This window comes from Drosophila arizonae, chromosome 3 (assembly GCF_054131065.1).
Source record: "Drosophila arizonae isolate 15081-1271.41 chromosome 3, UAZ_ARI_1.0, whole genome shotgun sequence".
Lineage (NCBI taxonomy): Eukaryota > Metazoa > Arthropoda > Insecta > Diptera > Drosophilidae > Drosophila > Drosophila arizonae.
The window spans coordinates 6,853,278-6,871,672 of record NC_142923.1 but is presented as its reverse complement, the minus strand read 5'-3'; the positions used below and the strand labels follow the sequence as shown (position 1 = coordinate 6,871,672).

Below are 18,395 nucleotides of genomic sequence, written 5' to 3'. Positions count from 1 at the left end.
TAATTTTTTACTGTTTTACTGTTTATACTCTATTACATTGATCTACCAGTTCTAACTGTTGCCATGTAGTGTGCATGCCGCCAACTCAGGTTCTTGATTATTAGGAAGGCCTGCGTAATAAATACAGCCTGATTGACTGCGTGCAGGCTGTAGCTTTTGGGTATGATGGCGTGGGAATATCATGACCAGATCAGACCGTTCGCTACCAATGTGCTCGATTGATTGAGGGAAATATTTTGTGCCGGTCGTTGGAAGACATCAGCATGTCCAGTTCCTACAAGAAGCTACAGAACGAATGAGCTGTCAATTTAAATTGAGGAGAATACAAACGATTTATGCTTACTCACCCACTTGCCAAAGAAACCACAAAAGAAGGCTGTCTTCGGTCCTAGCAAATAATAAACATAAAACTCAACTGTTTCTAGCTCGATTTTCGTAGCTCATCTGCTGGTGACTTCCACAATTGGCGTATCTTCCGGGGTACAATGTGCTCAGTTGAATTGACCAGTCCATGGTATATAATTGAGATTTCCCGCACTTCGACACATGATCAACCGACTTGTATATACGAGTATGTATACATATGTATATATTTCTTTTTTTTTTTTTTAATTTTGAAAATGGTCTCCGAACTGTTTCGTATAGTTAATAATTCTGTAATGAATGAATAGGACTCAGCTACAGTTTTGACAGCTATTTGGGTTTTTAAATCAATATTTTCTTGCGCCATGCCCCAAAAAGTCCAGATGCATCGACCTTAATTTTTTGAATGGCGCATTTGTTATTTATTAATGTATGAAATGTTATCGATTATTATAACAGAATTAAAATAACCTTGCTATGAGCTGTCATGAAAACGAAGGATAGAACGTGGATGTTGATAAACAACTTGTTTCGAATTTTCGCTCCTCCATTTCAAATGCTTGGCGATTAAAAAGCCTTGGGTCAAAAATACAACCAAATTAACAGCCAACAAGCTGTAATTTTTGGGTATGATAACAACTGAATATCGGGACCAAATTAATCCAGTTGTGGCCAGCACACCCGACTGATTGAGCGACACATTTTGGGGTGGCCGTTTCACAAGATCTCCAATGCCAGCAAGTACCAACCCCTGAAAGGACACAAATATCCTAGCCGTACTTAAACGCAGTTTTGTTTAATCTTCACTTACCCATTTGCCAAGGGGGGCCCAGAAGAAAACAGTTTTCGGGCCTAATCGGTAAGAAATATTTAGAGAAAATGCTCGACTGTATTCAATGTACTACCACTAATTCTGGTTAGTGGTATTACGCACCTGCCGGGGATTCCCAGAAAGGTCGCATGGATTGCGGTACAACTACATCAACAGAATTAATGATGGCATTATACAGTTTTGAAAGGGGGCCTTTTCCTTTTGACATGGCGATGTTGATATATATGGAATTAGATATATATATATATATGTTTGATATTTGAAATTCACGCTTGACTAACTTATTAATTTTGAATTTTGATAAAAAGAAACATCCGATCTGCTGAATACAAAGCCATAACCCCTATTAAGTAATGTATATAATAGAACACTAATACATAGGTTACTAGTTGACACTTTCAAAACGGATAGTTTGTTCTGTTTTTATTAAAAAAAAAAAGCAGGTTTCCAAATGAAACGTCCAAGAAAATTAGCTTCAAAAACAAATTTAAAGCGCAGAAATGAGACCAGGAAACCGCCAAATTGAGCACTGCTAAGCAAATTGCGTAGAGGGTTAATAAGTGTTAGGTTCTATGGTCACACTGAATTCGAAACAGCTGTTTGTGTACGCAGCGTGTGAATGGTTAAACGTAAAGCTTGGAGTTAATTGATTAAATATATTTTGAGAATACAACAATAATTACAATTAATACACAAAACATATTAAGAACCGAGAATAGACGTTCTTTTGATTCATAAAATGGATTCAAATCGGGAAAGAAGTAAAATGATAAATCCAAGGAGACTAAAACGAATGCCAATTAATTTGCGCAAGAAAGCAATAAGAGAGGCACGGAACTTGGCGGGAATGCAACAGCCCACGAAAAGTCGAAGAAGACTTCGGAAGTCAACGTCCACTAAATCTCGATTACAAAACGATTTTGAGCGCGCTGAGCATAATGCAATGCTTACAGCAAGCTCAAACGAGTTGCAACAGATTCTGTCGGAGTTCGAGGAACTGGCGGACGTGCCCTACGATGCAACGCCGACTGAACTTTTGGGTCTGGTATGTGAATCTCCTTCGCACGATGCACGTTAGCAATTTCCTAGAGCAACCTACACACCTGACGTCACATTATTTGCGTACTTGTTAGCGCCACCGTTCTGCGCCTGAATAGCAACTCAATTAGCATGCTTCGTCACTTTCGTAGTGGGTTGACCTACTCCCGGTAGCAGCTGCTAATTGATGGATAGAATCATAAATGTTATGGCAGCTGATGCCGTTAAGTGTTGCCGTTAACTGCAATACGTATATATTTCATAATTTCAGATTGCTCAGGCAGAAAACCGTGCCACAACCGTCTACGTGCAGCGCGACGGCCTTAGCACACTCAAGATCATGGTGAGTTGTTGGTTCAAAACGAAATCCACTTTTCTGTTAACCTCGCAGCTGTTTGCACTCATTTGCCATTCAATTCATTATTTACATGTATATATAGTGTGCATGTGTGTGTTTGTGTGGTGCGTATCAATCAATTTGATTAATTTCTTAGTCGTTCAAAGTTCTATCTAGAAACTGGGGAAATTTTCGCTGTCTGTTTACACAGAATTATATTAACATAGGGCAGCCATCAATAGATTATTTAGAGCAAATAATCATAGCATACGCCAGTATAGCTCAACCCTGTAGTTTTGAATTCAATTAAATGATAAAACAAACTGTATACATGTACATATATTTCGTAATTTTTGATTGTCAACAAATTTCGTATGAATATCTCTTTGTTTATTTGTGTATTGTGAAGCCTTAAATGTTTATTTATTTATGTATTTTCTAGAAATATTTAATTAAACCAAGTCAGTAATAATTTAATATGTGGAAAGTTCTTTAAATTACCTGCTTTGATTTCGATATGCTATAAAAGTAAGTTTTCTAATTGTTTTCAATAAAACTTTTAGATTTCCTGTACTCTTAACCACACTCCACTAACTCTAAAATGCACATATGTTCTATTTGTTGATTCTCACTCTATCTCTCTCTCTCTCTCTCTATTTCTCTTTCTCTTCGCATTCTTTATGCATTTTAGCTCCATCAGCGCTCTCCGACTGTGGCCCAACTGAAAAAGGCAATCGCCACAATCTCGTGCGCACAGCTGAAACGAAGACAACGCGAGCGACGTCGGGTGGCAGACGAAGACGACGCCGGCCGGGCCGACGACGGTAGCCGACAACAGGTTGTGGGATCTGCTGGAGCCAAAGCTTTGCCTCGCTCCAGCGGCGAGTTAGTTAATTCGGCGCTGCGCAACGGGCACGAACACCGCGCGTTTGTCTCTTGGCGTTTTTTATGGCGCTGCTTTGCACTGTTTAACGTGGATACCAATCAGCCGATCGATGACAACGTTGACAACGGGCGCGCGACCCTAACGGCACTGGGCATTGAGAACGGGGCCAGGCTGAAGTTTGTGCATCGCGTCAAGTATTTCGGCCGCAAGCGGCAGAGCTAAGAACCCACACAAATACATATATCAAACTAAGAGTGCAAATTTACAAAATCATCCAATGAAAAGCAGCTTGAATCCTGTTAAAATCACAGCCATTAGAGATAATGGAACATAATGCACTACAACTATTTGGCATTTTGCTGATCTACACATTTGCGCAGCTCTGGGCAGCGCCCGCATTCGGGGATGGGAACAACAACAATGTCAAGATCACCAAACAGAGTCTGGAGCTCACTCAGACGATCAACATACAGCGTCAGGAGTATTTGCAGAGACAATGTGATCTACTGCGTGATGCCGACACACAGACAGTGGATGATCTTACAGACCTGCAAATGGATCATATGATTGTGGATAAGGAGCATAAACTGCTCTACTGCTACGTGCCAAAGGTACCCGCCACAAAGTTACTCAATTTTCTCTTATTTTTTTTTGTTTTGTTTTTTAATTATTTCGCAACGTTAGTTTTAAGTATAAAGTTGTTTTTGCTTTTTAAGCACATTTTGCAGAATTTTATATATTTATATATATATATATACCCTGTGCAAAGCAAAGGTAATGAGGTAGCATAGTTGTGTGCAAGTATGTAAAATAGGCTGATTTCATTGGCTGTGAATTTTTCTATGGGTAGTTGAGAATGCTGTCTCTTTCGGGACTTTAGACCTTTCTAATATATTCATTTGTAAAAGCTAGAATCATATAATTTGTAGTAAACACTATTTACGAATACTTTATTACTTATATGCCTATTTTACCGTAATATAGGGACTGTCGGCATTTAAATTAATTGAATTGTAGATTTGGTTCCTTACACCATGTACCTGCTAGTTACAGGGTATTTAGCTAGTCAAACACCCCGCAATTCGTATAATTTTGTTTATTTTTTTGCTGTTCTGTACGAACTGTCCGTTTCGCCATGTGCGGTTGAGCTCCCTTCCGCTTGCGGCTATTCGGCGCGTTGCGTGTTTAAACGACCCTTTGTCAAATGCCCCTCGTCTATACATAAAAACAAAATAAAAAGAAAACTTGTTTTAGATTTCTGTTACTCCACGTTTTCTCTTTTACGAACTTGCTGACATTTGATGCTTCGCCAGAGGCAGCGCCATAGCAACAATGTAGACCGGCCGCTAAGATTATATTCTTGCAAGTTGCAACATGGTATGTGGCATGTTGGTAATCGATTTCGATAGATGCTTGTTGCGCTTTCACCCGAGTAGTTTGACTAGACAACTAGACCACAAGTGGCACAACCTGATTGCTGGTATTAGCTCAAGTGTTTGTTGGAGCTTATCAGAAAACAATTTTATTAATCTTTGGCAGACAATTCAACGCCTATGCCCATCGGTAGAGGCCGATTTCGCTTAGATAACCTTCCATAAACCTCTGTGCAATTATAAATTATATAGTATTAAATATTTAATTATAATATATATACTATGCCTTGTAAATATTGCTTGACAGTGGGTCTATTTGGCACAGTAATTTATTAATAGGAAAATATATATGTATATATGAGAAATCAATCTATTGGAATTCTAAAAACGTGTGCAAGAAATTCATTTATAAATTTTCTGGAATTATATTTATATATAGTTCTATGAAAGTCGTGGAGTATTATAAAAAGGCGCACTCTTTGAGGCTTTAAATTGTTATATACATATGTTTATATATAAGCAGTATAGAATTTACGACAAAACTCATCTAATCTTGAGCTGTTTTTCTTTTCTAAGTCGAGTAGACCTCATAAAGAAAATGCGCTTCAGTCTAGGCTACAATTATGAGCCATGGCTTATAATTAAATGTTGAGTTGCAACCTGCACGATGAGCTTCTAAATAATATTCTATCTTCACACAGCTGCCTCATATGAGGAGTCTTAGACTAGTTGACTGTTTTGCAGATTATCAAACTTAGTTAAGAAGCGAATTTACTGACGTTCATTGCGGATTATCAAATAATTTGTCTTTTAGCTGGCTTATTAATTAAATTTCAAGTCAAATGGCGCGTTTGATAAGCAGCGGAATCTCGCCTGACTTAATTCAATTAATGAAAATTTAAAGAAATTGGAAATCTAAAAAAAAAAACAAAAACCCAAAAAAAAAAAAAAAAACTTCCTCTACCCCATCGCTGCTATCAAAACTTATTCTATAGCATTAGTCGAACTATTTGATTAGATTAGGCAGCCAAATATTAAATTGCTCACCTGTTCGAGGTGGGGCATATAAATAGCGACGTTGTTTCATGTGTTCACCGCACTTTGAACCTTCCCACAACATAATGAGCTTTATTTTGTGTGGAATAGCACTCAGATTGCGTTTGCCTGTCAATGGTTGAGTAATGCCGGCCATGACGTATGCCATTTGGTAGTGGCGCCACATATGAGCCACAGCACTGTAACCTATTTTGTTTATATTATAAATTTTATGGACTATAAATAAACATACCTAAATGTTATACTAATTGGCTGTATTAACAGCCTGCAAATGCCTGTTAAATGTAAGAGGAAGAGATTGAGCCGTATTTTTGTAGAATGTTTTGATTACAGTAATTGTATTAGCTAGAAATTTGATATTTGAAATATATATAAAAGCTCTATTGAGTAGTTAAACTGGCTTATTTTTCTCCTATATATTTCCACATTTGTAAGTTTTTATTAAAATCAAATATCAATATTTGAAATAGGATTCATGTCATTAAAGTAAATGCTGCTTTATGTAGATCTCGAAGATCTAGAACCAATCGAAAATATATAAGGTCTTTATTGCTTTAAAACATTTTCGTTTATTTTAAGTGTATTTTTGTTTATTTTTTATTTTTTAATATTTTTTACTTTTTAATAATATTGTATAAATAATATAATAATGTACTTTAGTTTATGATAATTAGTTTATGATTATTTAAAATTATCATAATCATAAATTAAGAAGATAGTCTGACTGACAAGTCGGACGCTAATTAGTTGATAGCTATTTAGCATTTGCGTGAGTTAGTAACTAAATAAGTATTGGAATAGACGTCAGATTATACAGATAATGGCGCCATATCGCATTGATAATCACATCGACTTCGACTGCAAAAGTGGGCGTAGCTCGTGCTCGTTGGCACGCTCCCGCACAATTTCTTTTATCAGCTGTTATCAGTAATCAATAGACTGAGGAGTAGGCAGATTTTTAAGCTAAACTTGAAGGGAATGAAATATAGCACGTCTAGTTTTAACGCTTGGTTGGACTCGTTCCAGTCGTTAAGATTTGCTATTAAGTCCACCTGGCTTCATGGTTTTGATTCGACCATCGCGTGTTGTGCTTAATGCCAGTTTTATAACCCAAAAAAATTGTGTAAAATTATATATTTTGATTGCTAACGGATTGCAAATATTTTTGTTTATTACATTTTACATTTGCACATTGCCTTTGAAAAATGCTGAACCTGAACCTCAACCGCAATTTAGCTGCTGTCATTTGCGGCACGCACAGTGGTGTGCTGTCAATTGTTTGCAATTTGAATCTGAAATGTTTATACAGTGATTTGTTTAACAATCAATGATTGATGGGTTTTTCACTCTTAACTGACAATATAACATTGATCTAGACTTCGTATGCTGCGCATCACTGTGGCTCCTCGATATACTCGTTCTGATGATAGTGAAACTTATAATTGGTTATGTGTAAAATGTTCGACTGTTTTCTGATATATTGTATATATTTACCTGTATAGATAAAGCCATAGTATTATTATTATACATATATAAAAAATCTGAGACCTGTGTGGGACTCTTCCTGGATAGTTTTTAAAATATCGCTATAAAGATTGTTCCATAAAATTGACTACTCTTAAACTATGAACGAGTATTATGTAGTTGATTGCACTCGATTGCAACGTTCTCACATTGTATATGAAAAATTTGTTTGTTTTTGTGTTTTGAAATTGCTGTTGTTGTTTTTTTTTTTTTTATACCCTGAACCCATTGAAAATGGGAAATCAGGGTATAATGGTTTTGTTGAAATGTATGTAACAGGCAGAAGGAGGCGTGGCAGACCCCACAAAGTATATATATTCTTGATCAGGGTGACGAGCTGAGTTGATTTGGCCCTGTCCGTCTGTCTGTCTGTCCGTCTGTCCGTCTGTCCGTCTGTCCGTATGTTTGAACGCGTCGATTTCCGAAGATATAAGAGCTAGAGACTTCAAATTTTTTGTAAAATGTTCGTAATTACAGCGCGGATATCGAGTTTATCATTAAAATTCGATAACTCATCCCGATCTTTTTTTATCGATGAAAAACCTTATCGAAAACCAGTTATAAAATTATATCTTCTACACCTTTATTGCTAGAGTCTCCAAATTTTTAATGTATGCTTATATGCAATTTATACAATTTCGGTTTTTGTTAAAATTTAACCCCCACCTCTAAATTCACCCCCTCACCCTCACTTTTGTAAAACGCGTATTTCAAATACTAGAGACTCGTGCTTTGGCAATTACATGCATATTCATGTTATAATCATAATCTGAAAGTTTCATGAAGATCGTACGTCCACAAAAAAAGTTATTAAACAATTAAGTTCTCATAGTAAGCGCACACTGCAGCCCATGCGTGTTTATGCGTGGGTGCTTGTGTGTGTATGTGTGTGTGTTTCTTGTGTAAGCTGAAAGACGCGAAAAATTATTGAAATAGCTAGCACTCCAAGGGTTCAGGGGATCTCGTAGTCGAGCAGTCTCGACTAGAGCTTTCTTACTTGTTTTATGTAGAATTTAATTACTCCCGACATTGCCTAAGCGGATTGTTTATATGTTTAGTTCAAATAGCTGGTTGCTGCAATTGTTGATGTTCCTGTTGTTGTTGTTGTTGTTGGTATTTTTGTTGTGTAGTTATAGTTAGTTGATTCGCTAAGTGGCCGTCTCTCAGCGTAATTAAGAAAATTTACATGCATCAATTAAACCACATTTTTCTCTAGCTAAATTACGATTTATAACCATTGGCAGTTAAGAGGAAAGTCTGAACTGATATACATACGTGAACTCACGTATATAAATCTCATTCAATATACACACGTTTTGAACTTTCGCTGTTATAATTATCATTTCACAAGCCTTTGCACTTTGCTCGCTGCTCATTCACTTTCCATAATTGAAGTTGAAGTCATTTTGCACAGTCGGCTCAAATTCCAATTTAAACAAGTAAGAAAGCTCTAGTCGAGACTGCTCGACTACGAGATCCCCTGAACCCTTGGAGTGCTAGCTATTTCAATAATTTTTCGCGTCTTTCAGCTTACACAAGAAACACACACACATACACAAACACATACACATACAAGCACCCACGCATAAACACGCATGGGCTGCAGTGTGCGCTTACTATGAGAACTTAATTGTTTAATAACTTTATTTGTGGACGTACGATCTTCATGAAACTTTCAGATTATGATTATAACATGAATATGCATGTAATTGCCAAAGCACAAGTCTCTAGTATTTGAAATACGCGTTTTACAAAAGTGAGGGTGAGGGGGTGAATTTAGAGGTGGGGGGTAAATTTTAACAAAAACCGAAATTGTATAAATTGCATATAAGCATACATTCAAAATTTGGAGACTCTAGCAATAAAGGTGTAGAAGATATAATTTTATAACTGGTTTTCGATAAGGTTTTTCATCGATAAAAAAAGATCGGGATGAGTTATCGAATTTTAATGATAAACTCGATATCCGCGCTGTAATTACGAACATTTTACAAAAAATTTGAAGTCTCTAGCTCTTATATCTTCGGAAATCGACGCGTTCAAACATACGGACAGACGGACAGACGGACAGACGGACAGACGGACAGACGGACAGACAGACAGACGGACAGGGCCAAATCAACTCAGCTCGTCACCCTGATCAAGAATATATATACTTTGTGGGGTCTGCCACGCCTCCTTCTGCCTGTTACATACATTTCAACAAAACCATTATACCCTGATTTCCCATTTTCAATGGGTTCAGGGTATAAAAAGGTCTTAAATTCATATCTATATGTACTTTGTATATAATTATGCCCATTTCTGATTTATGATAAATTTCATGCATACAGAAACTAGGGAAATATAACTGGTTTCCAAGGGGCTATAATGAGCTTTCAGTTGGGTAGTTAAACGAAATTTGGTGTGAGACGGGCTTAGTCTTACATGATCATATATATGGATATATGTTATAAGTATATGTATATGGAAATCTAGTGAATATTTTTACTTTACTCCTTACATTCAAATAATTTATTTTAACTGATTTGCCTGAAGCCCGAACACAAACCAAATTACAAACCCATTTTATCAAATAAATAGAAATTTCCTACTAGAACCTATTAAAAGAATAGCTATAACACTCTTATCATAACCACCAGCATAGTTATATCTATCAAAGTAAAAATTTTTTTTTTTTTTTTTTTTTTTTTTAAAATTGTTAAAGCCATACGAGGTTTTTCAATAACCCCTTTGTGAGCTTATTATCTGTTCATTCAGCCCATTAGGGCGCGCCGGCATTGCTATCGCAATTTACAAATATTTACAACACAATACAATAATAACACAATGATGGCATCTATATGTCAACTCCTGTTGACAGTCATCCGGGGCGATCGGAGAATCAGGTCCCATGTTTGTCTCCTTTTAAGCCTCCTAGCTGTTCTGTTTGTAAAAAGTAAAAGTAAAATGAATACCGGAAGACAATATGTGGGCCTAATGGGATCTAATTTCATTAGAAATAAGTTAAAATAAATATAACCAGAAAATTCTGAATCACTGACCGACATTTAAAGTTTTGGTAAATACGTTCCATAAGAAAAACAAAATATATATTCAGTTTGTGGCCTCATTCATATAAATGTTTATTTAGTTAAGACTAAACAAGAAAAATGCTTTATTTGCCTCGTTCTCTTACTTGCAGGTGGCCTGTACGAATTGGAAGCGGGTGCTGATGCTCTTGACGGGCAAATGGCAGAACGGCACGGATCCGTTGATGATACCTGGTGCGCTGGCCCATTCGGTGGGCATGTTCACCAAGTTCTCTGACCTCAGTGAGGAGGAGCGCGCGCAGGTGTTCAGCGAGGAGTACACACGCTTCATTCTGGTGCGACATCCATTCGAGCGGCTGCTCTCGGCGTATCGCAATAAACTGGAGGGAGGTTCGCCTAGTGCCAGGTACTTTCAGTCGCGAGTGGGTCGACAGATTGTGCATGAGCTGCGACCGGGCGCTAGTAATGCGTCCCTGGAGCTGGGCAACGATGTTCAGTTTGGCGAGTTTGTGCAGTATCTGTTGACGCCGGAGCTGAGTCGCACCAATCAGACGGATTACAACGAGCACTGGGAGGTCATCGCCAAGCTGTGCAATCCCTGTGTCATGAAGTACAACGTAGTGGGTGAGTGACAAGCTGGAATACTCAAATCTGTCGCAATTACTAATGAATCTATCATAACTATCCTGCAGGCAAATACGATACATTGCTGGATGACTCCGCATTGGCGCTATATCTGGCTGGTGCCAAGAACTTGACATTCCCCACTGGCCACAAGCCATCCAGCACGCGTGCGAATCTAAGAAAATACTTTGATCCTCTGCCAATTGGCGCAATACGTCGTCTATATGAGATCTATGAGGAGGACTTTCGTCTCTTCGACTATGGCTTAGATGATGTGTTGGGCTTTGAATTCGGCTGATATCACTCTGCATATATATGCACATGTATGAACTATGTGAGAGTGTGTAGCAAAATGATTTGAATTTCAATATCCATATCATTTATACCTGGCATGCTTATGATGTCACTCACTGTCCATGTCATTAACCCTTGTGACCATGACGCTTTCCAATGGAAAACTTTGTGATTTTAGCATAGAATTAGGGTAAACTCAACAAATACTTAATTCCAATTGTTATATAATTATTTTGCATTTAATTCAGCGGCATGCGAATATTAGCATATAATAGTAATATACTCTAAAGCGGTTTATGTTAGAAATAACTATAAATAACTTTACAAATATTTGTATTACCAATGCATAAATTAATTTGTATATTAAGTAAACTATGTGTTCGTCAGCTATCATGTTTTTGGATATAGCTCTCTATATAAATATGTCTCGCTGTCATTATTAGGTATATATTAATTTAGTATGAAATATATTCCAAATATATATAAAGAAATTAACAATCTGAATTTCCCGGTAATTCTGCCAAAAATTTTAAGTTTCAAATAGTTCACTTTGTACTTTCGATATCTGGTACTCGATTAAACGATATCTAATCTTAGAAACCTATATCGTTTCGGTTTCGTGCGTATTGCAATTCTATGTAAATTTTTAAAGTATTTTTTTTTTAAATTTGTTAGTTTATAATTTTTAGTCATGGCAATTTGTAGCCAGATCACTGTACTCTAGTGTAATTCACAAAAAAATAAAAATAAATAAATAAATAAAATGGTAAATGCTGACAAATTGTGATAAAGTAAATGGAGAAATTTGTAGCTTCTAAATATGTATGATGTATATGAAATGATGAGTACTTATTTCTGCTCTTTTGGCCAGCTCAATCTTGAAACTCAATTCCAAAACTATAAGATTTCAAGCCTAATATGAAATTAATTTAAATGTATTATTTCAAATTATATTACTGTTTTTTTTTTTATAAATATTTACTCAATAAAATTAAATACTTCATATATAAGTAAAAATATATACATATATGTATATAAAAATTTTATTTTTCTTTAAATTCGATTGAGTCTTAAATCAGGTATTTGTAAACATTAAATAACAGAATTAATATGTTAAGTTTAAGGGAAATGGAATTTGTATGGAATGATATTTCCTGGCTGAGAGCTTTTTACGTTATTTTTCGCGGCATCAATGAACCTTCTTATCAGGTGTATTGCACGTATACGACGCGATAAAAGGCTTTTTATAGTAACATTCCATGATTATTGACGCTGACAAGCTTTTGCAATCGTAAGGCAAGCCCTCACGATTTCATCAGAAGCTTTCAAGTACTGTAACGGCAACAAACGTAATATAAAATTGTATATGCCTATGCCGGTATTTTTCTACCCTGTATACATAAAATTTCTGATACATACTATTTTTTTTATGATTTCTGAAAACAAATTTTTGTATTGTTTTCTCCAAATGAAGCAAATGTTTCCGGAGAACTTCCCCAAGTGTATGGATCGTGTAGCAAAAAGCTTTTCATAGTGTGCACAGCCGCAGCGGTCGCTGAAAAATAAGCTATTTGTTTTCGACGGCGCGGCGCAGCGTCGGCGTCAACGTTGTTTATCACCAACACATGGGCAGGCAGACAGACAGCATAGGCGTATATGTAGATGAAATACAACTGAATTTTAAATACGCAGTTTTTGTCAATAACAAAGTTCAGGCGCCGCAGGCAAACGCATTCTGCACGATCATCAACCCGTGGCAATAATTTGGCAACGGTATCCAGCGGTTTAACAGCAACAACCTGCCCCCACAAAAAATCAAGGTCATTTATTAATTTTTTACACATACATATTTGTATGTGTGTGTCTTTCGCTTATTCAATGACTGTTGCTTTTATTCAACAATAACTTAAAGTTAAACATTGACAAGACATTCGAAAATAACAATGTTTCGCATTTGTATGCTGCTTTCAATAGGTGTGTGTGTGTGTGTGGTTCTGCTTGTGGTTATACATTTGGCTTTGTTTTTGAAAAAGCAATATAAAAACAAAAATAAAGCATATTCATATATCATATTCTCTTTTTCAGTCCTTCAATTTGCATTTCCGCATTAATCATTATAACGCTGCTTAATTGTTCGATACTTCTTTAGCGAATATAACGCTTCCACCTCTTTGGCGAGGTATCGTCCCTGTGCCAACAGAGCGACGATCTTTTTGGGATCCTTCTCATCCTTATTCTTCATGAAAGCATCGTGGACTTGCTTACGAAACTTTTGCGGCCCATTTAGGCCGGGATAGTCACGGCCCAGGTACTGTAACTGCAATGGAATTTACGCAACGTTATTACCGTTTGCCCCTTCCACATGCGCCCTTGCTCCACAATCGCTGCTGCAGCAGTGCAGCTGCACGTGCTTTGTGCTGGCAAATGTTTGGGTTAATACTTACGTGCTTATAGAGACTGATAACTTTCGAGCGCAGCTGTGACATCACCAGTAATAAAAGGTATTTGTTTTATTGTTAAATGCAAAATATAAACTAAACCTTTATATTCTTTGTTGCTTTACACTCGGTGCTCAGATGACCAATGCCGAAATACTGCCCGTGTGACCGTGTATGAAACGGTTATACAATCGATAGCTCTTTCACGAATATAGGTGCAGGTAAGTTGGCAGCACCATGCGAAAATGATCAATAAATACAGTTGCTGGCTAAATTTATATAAATATGTTATAGCTATAGAAAATTCAATACATCTTTGGACTTTTATTTTTCAGTATATAAATATAGCTTGAAGTCAACTTTTATTATATGAATTTCTTTTTTGCAATAAATGACGTCGTGCGTTGCAGCATAGCGATAGGTTAATAATCGAAGCAACCTTATTATTTGGATTCATGTGACAGTTAAGGTTAAGCAGAAACAAGTCAGTTGGCAGCACCTATTTCAATGTTCGTGTCGGCCGGCCGGAATTTAGCTGGACTTTTTCGGTAGGCTGCGCAGTTGTAAAAACCTAATTATTTTCAATTATATTAATTTGAGTTCTCACAGTTATCGCAGCATTTCAACTACCTGCGCCAGAATGGCAAGTGAGGTAGAAAAGGCGCAGAGCGCAGCCGCATCCGAAGACACCATATTCGGCAAGATTCTACGCAAGGAAATTCCATGCAAATTTATCTACGAAGACGACAAAGTAGGTGCAAAGGGCAATTAATCTATTTAGTATCACTATCTGAATTGCTTTCTATTATAGTGTGTGGCCTTCAATGATGTTGCACCCCAAGCGCCAACCCATTTCTTGGTCATACCACGCAAGCCGATTGCGCAGCTCTCCACAGCCGAGGACGGAGATGGCGAGCTTTTGGGCCATTTGTTGATGGTCGGCCGGAAGGTGGCCAAGGAGCAGGGCTTGGAGAAGGGCTATCGTGTAGTCATCAACAACGGACAGCACGGCGCCCAATCTGTCTACCATTTGCATTTGCACTTCCTGGGCGGCCGCCAAATGCAATGGCCACCCGGCTAATTCCAGCGTTGCCTTGAATCAACCCAAATAAAGACAATTTGAAGAGAAATAAATACAGCTTATTCAAATTAAAACTACAAAAGTGAAATGTACAAAATATACAGATAATAGCATATGTAAATTCAGTTACGTTTAGCTGGAAAAAAATGTTTGAAGTCGATGGCATTGTTGAGAAATTTGCGTAACTTGGCTTCGTTACGCGATTTCTCCGCAAAGCTGTCGGTGTCCAAGCAGTTGAGCAATATCTCATCTGTGCTCAATTGGTCGGCAATGCCGCCCGAGCGGCGCAGCCGACGCGATTTCAACATATCCAATTTGGTGCCCACCACTAGGATGGGCACGTGGCGACGCCTCAATATGGGACGCAGGCGGTTGTGCCGATATCGGCAGATCTGGCGCAAGGGCTGGTACAGCAAGTCGTGCAGATTGTCGTGTGTGCGCATATCTAACAGATCGTACACTAATATAATGCCATCGATGTTCCGGAAGAGGCGGTTCCTATGCTCGCGCGGCATTCGCATGGATCTCTTTAGATCATAGAATTCCACAAAATATGGAATCATCTCGCATGCGCTTGCCGCCCGGCTACGAAACCCCTTAAACGAGTCAAACGGCTCGGAACTGTGCGACGATGAGCTGGGCGACGAGGACGATGTCCACTCGGGTGTGGGCGGCATGTCCTTATTGGATGGATACTCGTGCAAGCGCACTTGCACACTCCACCATAGGTTGCCGACGCTCCTGCTGGAGTGCGTGGGCGTGTCAATGCTTCTGGCCAATAGATCTGTTAGTCGCGACTTACCAACACCTGAAAATTACCAAGAGAGTTCCAATTGATTCACTATCATCAGATGGTAAAGGACTACGAACCTGCCTCGCCGAGCAGCAATATGCGTGCTGTGGATACGTATTTTACTGTTTGATCCGTCATTATTGTTCCAATTATCTTGTGAATATGTATATTTCATGCCTAATCGCTGTCAAATGTAATCCAATTGAATATGTAATTGGCCAACTTTGATCATATAAAAAATTTATTGATGGCAATTCCTTTGGCGGTTTGACAATCAATGGAGTTATCGAATTTGTTGTTAACATTTCGATTAAAGAAAGCCAATAAATTTCTTCAATTTATAGCATCTATAGAATTCAGGCAAACTTTTGTTCATGGGATATTATAGGAAGTGAATGACGTCACATTATGAGAGCAGAAAGCGCAGCACCTTCATTTCTATTTATGTATTGGCCGGTCGTATTGGGGGAGGAGCAATAAAACGAGTTAAAAGGATAGTTTTAATAGTTTCAAACATTTGTTTATTCTTTATAAACATTCATCATTTCATGTCATTTCATTTGTGTGTTCACATCAGTGTGTTTGTGGTTTAATATATCTACAGACGCCGTTATTTTCGGTGTGCGGCTGGAGCGTCCGCATACATCTGCTATCTGCTTTAAATTCTTTTGTTTTGTTTTGTTTTTTTTTTTTTGTTGTCAATTTTGTTTTATTTGGAAATAAAAGTATATACTTGTTGCTTGCAATACAGTTGCACCATATATATATATACGTATATATAATGTAGTATGCAGTTTAATCAATAATATAATTTAATCGTTTTCGTTTTGCAGTTATTCAGTTTGCAATAAAGTTTTGGTAAGAGCTTTTAAAACATATACATGTAAGTATTATGTATATATTATATACGAGTTTTTTTTTGTTGATCATTTTTATTTGAGTTTTATCTTTCATATAGTAAATATAATTTGTTTAAAATTCGAAAAACAGCTATAAACAGTTTATCATAAACAACAAAACTCCGAAACGAGCTTAATGATGGAGTGGTGGAGAGTCCCACTGCGGAGACTGTGGTGAGAATGGTGGTGTCGTGGTGAGTATGAGTCGCCAGTTGCTTGCGACTTCTGCGATAGCCGATACACGAGGTAACGGTTAAATAGTTGAATCGTGTAAACTAATGGAGATGCCCAATAATGGACCACACTCAATATATGTATGCATGCTATGTGTGTATGTATGTATATGCATGTACATAGGATGCATAGGTATTTATATATAATCATGTATGTGGTATGGTTATTCTTCATACTATGCGGTGCTGCACTGATTATGTATAAATCTTCCATAATTTTGTTTACTATTCTGTTATTCTGTTTGGTATATATATATATATATGTATATATGTGTATAAAATGATTTGCAATTTGTCGCAGATTGTTTGCCTATGTGGGGTATGTAGGCATGTATGCATGTAAATATGTATGCCATGTATGCTATGATATATTCCATATGTATGTATTTGCATAATTCAACATCAAACATTTGCCCTATATTTTGGTATACCTAGTTATACTTATATATGTCTCGCTTGCTCTTTATTCATTCAAATATGTATGTATATGTTACATGCCACATACACGCGCATCGCTATGTATGTATGTATGTAAGTGCGATTTCTCTGCCAGCTTCCATTCGTTATGCCAATTATTCAGGTGCGCTCTCGATATATATGTGTGTATATATTTATGTATCGTATGTATATCGTATTTTTGCTGTTTTCTTATTAATTTCGTTTAGGATTTTTTCTCATGGTTTTCGTATGGGATTGTTAAATGCATTTATGCCTGATTTATCGATTATAAATTACATACATAAATATCTAAAAATAAAAATACATGGACATCTACAGCTTGTGGTATTTCCTTGAACTATTATTTATGTATATACTTTTTTTTTATACATATTTGCATTACTTTTTGATTTTACTGTTATATATTTTTTGTTTTTGGTTTTCATCTACTGATTTGTGCTTTTTGTGATGGCTCCTGCGCTGCTGCTGTTGCTGCGGTTTGCATTGAAAACGTTTCGAAATTAAACAGTTTTATAGACTGAGGTATGCCTAACGGTAAACATGCTAAATTGATGTCTGCCTAACGGTAATCATAGTACATCCATGTATTTTTTTTTATAACTTTAGTTTTAGTTTTGCTTTACTTCTCTTTTTTTGGTCAGTTCATGGGTGGCTCTGTGTGTGTGCGTGTGTGCTTGCGTGCATGTGTATATATGTGTGTGTGGGTGTGTGTATGTACATGTAGTCTGTTAAAATACATTGCTCTACAAAATTGTGTACGGCGTGTGGAAAGAATTGTAACCAAACTGAAGGAAAACGCAAATGAATTTTCTTTTCTTCTGATAATATTCATAGTATATATAAGCATATATATATACATATATGTGTGTTTATATATGTATGCATATATGTATACACGCATACATAAACATATATGTATATATATACTCATATGTATAACCATATATATGTATATATATATATATTCATATATCATTTGCCTTTTATTCATTCATCAGTTTAAATCAATAATCAACATCATTTTATATAATTTCATATAATTTGTTTAATATTCAAGTATTTTGTTGGTTGGTTTTTCATATATATAGTTTGTTGTTGTTGTCTTTTTTTGTTGTAAGTTTTATGTCGTTTGT

General features: G+C 36.7%; 6 protein-coding genes and 1 long non-coding RNA gene across 7 annotated transcripts; 3 read left to right on the top strand and 4 right to left on the bottom strand.

The window, feature by feature from the left end:
• On the bottom strand, nt 1–1,579 carry LOC108611926 (mitochondrial pyruvate carrier 2). Its single transcript, XM_089465681.1, has 5 exons — nt 1,298–1,579; nt 1,175–1,215; nt 835–1,114; nt 348–756; nt 1–284 (listed from the first exon to the last, which is right to left on the bottom strand). The coding sequence occupies exons 1-3, from the start codon at nt 1,401–1,403 to the stop codon at nt 839–841; spliced, it is 423 nt and encodes a 140-aa protein (XP_089321807.1). The 5' UTR covers nt 1,404–1,579; the 3' UTR covers nt 1–284; nt 348–756; nt 835–838.
• Nucleotides 1,580–1,772: 193 nt separating this feature from the next.
• On the top strand, nt 1,773–3,912 carry LOC108611218 (uncharacterized). The gene is made up of 3 exons (XM_018003734.2): nt 1,773–2,240; nt 2,505–2,576; nt 3,262–3,912. Exons 1-3 carry the CDS (start codon nt 1,935–1,937, stop codon nt 3,676–3,678), a joined length of 795 nt encoding a protein of 264 aa, XP_017859223.1. The 5' UTR covers nt 1,773–1,934; the 3' UTR covers nt 3,679–3,912.
• LOC108611217 (carbohydrate sulfotransferase 13) lies at nt 3,780–12,191 on the top strand. Its single transcript, XM_018003733.2, has 3 exons — nt 3,780–4,067; nt 10,594–11,065; nt 11,134–12,191. Exons 1-3 carry the CDS (start codon nt 3,780–3,782, stop codon nt 11,361–11,363), a joined length of 990 nt encoding a protein of 329 aa, XP_017859222.1. The 3' UTR covers nt 11,364–12,191.
• LOC149269622 (uncharacterized) lies at nt 4,067–6,318 on the bottom strand. The gene is made up of 3 exons (XR_016269476.1): nt 6,118–6,318; nt 5,877–6,071; nt 4,067–4,671 (listed from the first exon to the last, which is right to left on the bottom strand). It is a non-coding gene; the product is annotated as an uncharacterized LOC149269622 (long non-coding RNA).
• Nucleotides 12,192–13,183: 992 nt separating the features above from the next.
• On the bottom strand, nt 13,184–13,975 carry osi (electron transfer flavoprotein regulatory factor orsai). Its single transcript, XM_018003737.2, has 2 exons — nt 13,804–13,975; nt 13,184–13,676 (listed from the first exon to the last, which is right to left on the bottom strand). The coding sequence occupies exons 1-2, from the start codon at nt 13,843–13,845 to the stop codon at nt 13,467–13,469; spliced, it is 252 nt and encodes an 83-aa protein (XP_017859226.1). The 5' UTR covers nt 13,846–13,975; the 3' UTR covers nt 13,184–13,466.
• A 215-nt stretch (nt 13,976–14,190) lies between these two features.
• Nucleotides 14,191–14,960, top strand: HINT1 (histidine triad nucleotide binding protein 1). The gene is made up of 3 exons (XM_018003736.2): nt 14,191–14,345; nt 14,407–14,548; nt 14,609–14,960. The coding sequence occupies exons 1-3, from the start codon at nt 14,305–14,307 to the stop codon at nt 14,876–14,878; spliced, it is 453 nt and encodes a 150-aa protein (XP_017859225.1). The 5' UTR covers nt 14,191–14,304; the 3' UTR covers nt 14,879–14,960.
• Nucleotides 14,416–18,308, bottom strand: LOC108611219 (rab-like protein 3). The gene is made up of 2 exons (XM_018003735.2): nt 15,749–18,308; nt 14,416–15,686 (listed from the first exon to the last, which is right to left on the bottom strand). The coding sequence occupies exons 1-2, from the start codon at nt 15,807–15,809 to the stop codon at nt 15,001–15,003; spliced, it is 747 nt and encodes a 248-aa protein (XP_017859224.1). The 5' UTR covers nt 15,810–18,308; the 3' UTR covers nt 14,416–15,000.
• Nucleotides 18,309–18,395: the final 87 nt, after the last annotated feature.

Coding starts and splice junctions, on each gene's coding strand:
- LOC108611926 (XM_089465681.1), bottom strand. CDS start 1,403: ATGTCAAAAGGAAAAGGCCCCCTTTCAAAACTGTATAATGCCATCATT. Junction 1,216..1,297: donor TTTCTGGGAATCCCCGGCAG/GTGCGTAATACC, acceptor CTTACCGATTAG/GCCCGAAAACTGTTTTCTTC. Junction 1,115..1,174: donor GGGCCCCCCTTGGCAAATGG/GTAAGTGAAGAT, acceptor GTGTCCTTTCAG/GGGTTGGTACTTGCTGGCAT.
- LOC108611218 (XM_018003734.2), top strand. CDS start 1,935: ATGGATTCAAATCGGGAAAGAAGTAAAATGATAAATCCAAGGAGACTA. Junction 2,241..2,504: donor CGACTGAACTTTTGGGTCTG/GTATGTGAATCT, acceptor TCATAATTTCAG/ATTGCTCAGGCAGAAAACCG. Junction 2,577..3,261: donor TTAGCACACTCAAGATCATG/GTGAGTTGTTGG, acceptor TATGCATTTTAG/CTCCATCAGCGCTCTCCGAC.
- LOC108611217 (XM_018003733.2), top strand. CDS start 3,780: ATGGAACATAATGCACTACAACTATTTGGCATTTTGCTGATCTACACA. Junction 4,068..10,593: donor TCTACTGCTACGTGCCAAAG/GTACCCGCCACA, acceptor TCTTACTTGCAG/GTGGCCTGTACGAATTGGAA. Junction 11,066..11,133: donor CATGAAGTACAACGTAGTGG/GTGAGTGACAAG, acceptor ACTATCCTGCAG/GCAAATACGATACATTGCTG.
- osi (XM_018003737.2), bottom strand. CDS start 13,845: ATGTCACAGCTGCGCTCGAAAGTTATCAGTCTCTATAAGCAC. Junction 13,677..13,803: donor TTATCAGTCTCTATAAGCAC/GTAAGTATTAAC, acceptor ATTCCATTGCAG/TTACAGTACCTGGGCCGTGA.
- HINT1 (XM_018003736.2), top strand. CDS start 14,305: ATGTTCGTGTCGGCCGGCCGGAATTTAGCTGGACTTTTTCG. Junction 14,346..14,406: donor AATTTAGCTGGACTTTTTCG/GTAGGCTGCGCA, acceptor GAGTTCTCACAG/TTATCGCAGCATTTCAACTA. Junction 14,549..14,608: donor TTATCTACGAAGACGACAAA/GTAGGTGCAAAG, acceptor TTTCTATTATAG/TGTGTGGCCTTCAATGATGT.
- LOC108611219 (XM_018003735.2), bottom strand. CDS start 15,809: ATGACGGATCAAACAGTAAAATACGTATCCACAGCACGCATATTGCTG. Junction 15,687..15,748: donor ATTGCTGCTCGGCGAGGCAG/GTTCGTAGTCCT, acceptor GGTAATTTTCAG/GTGTTGGTAAGTCGCGACTA.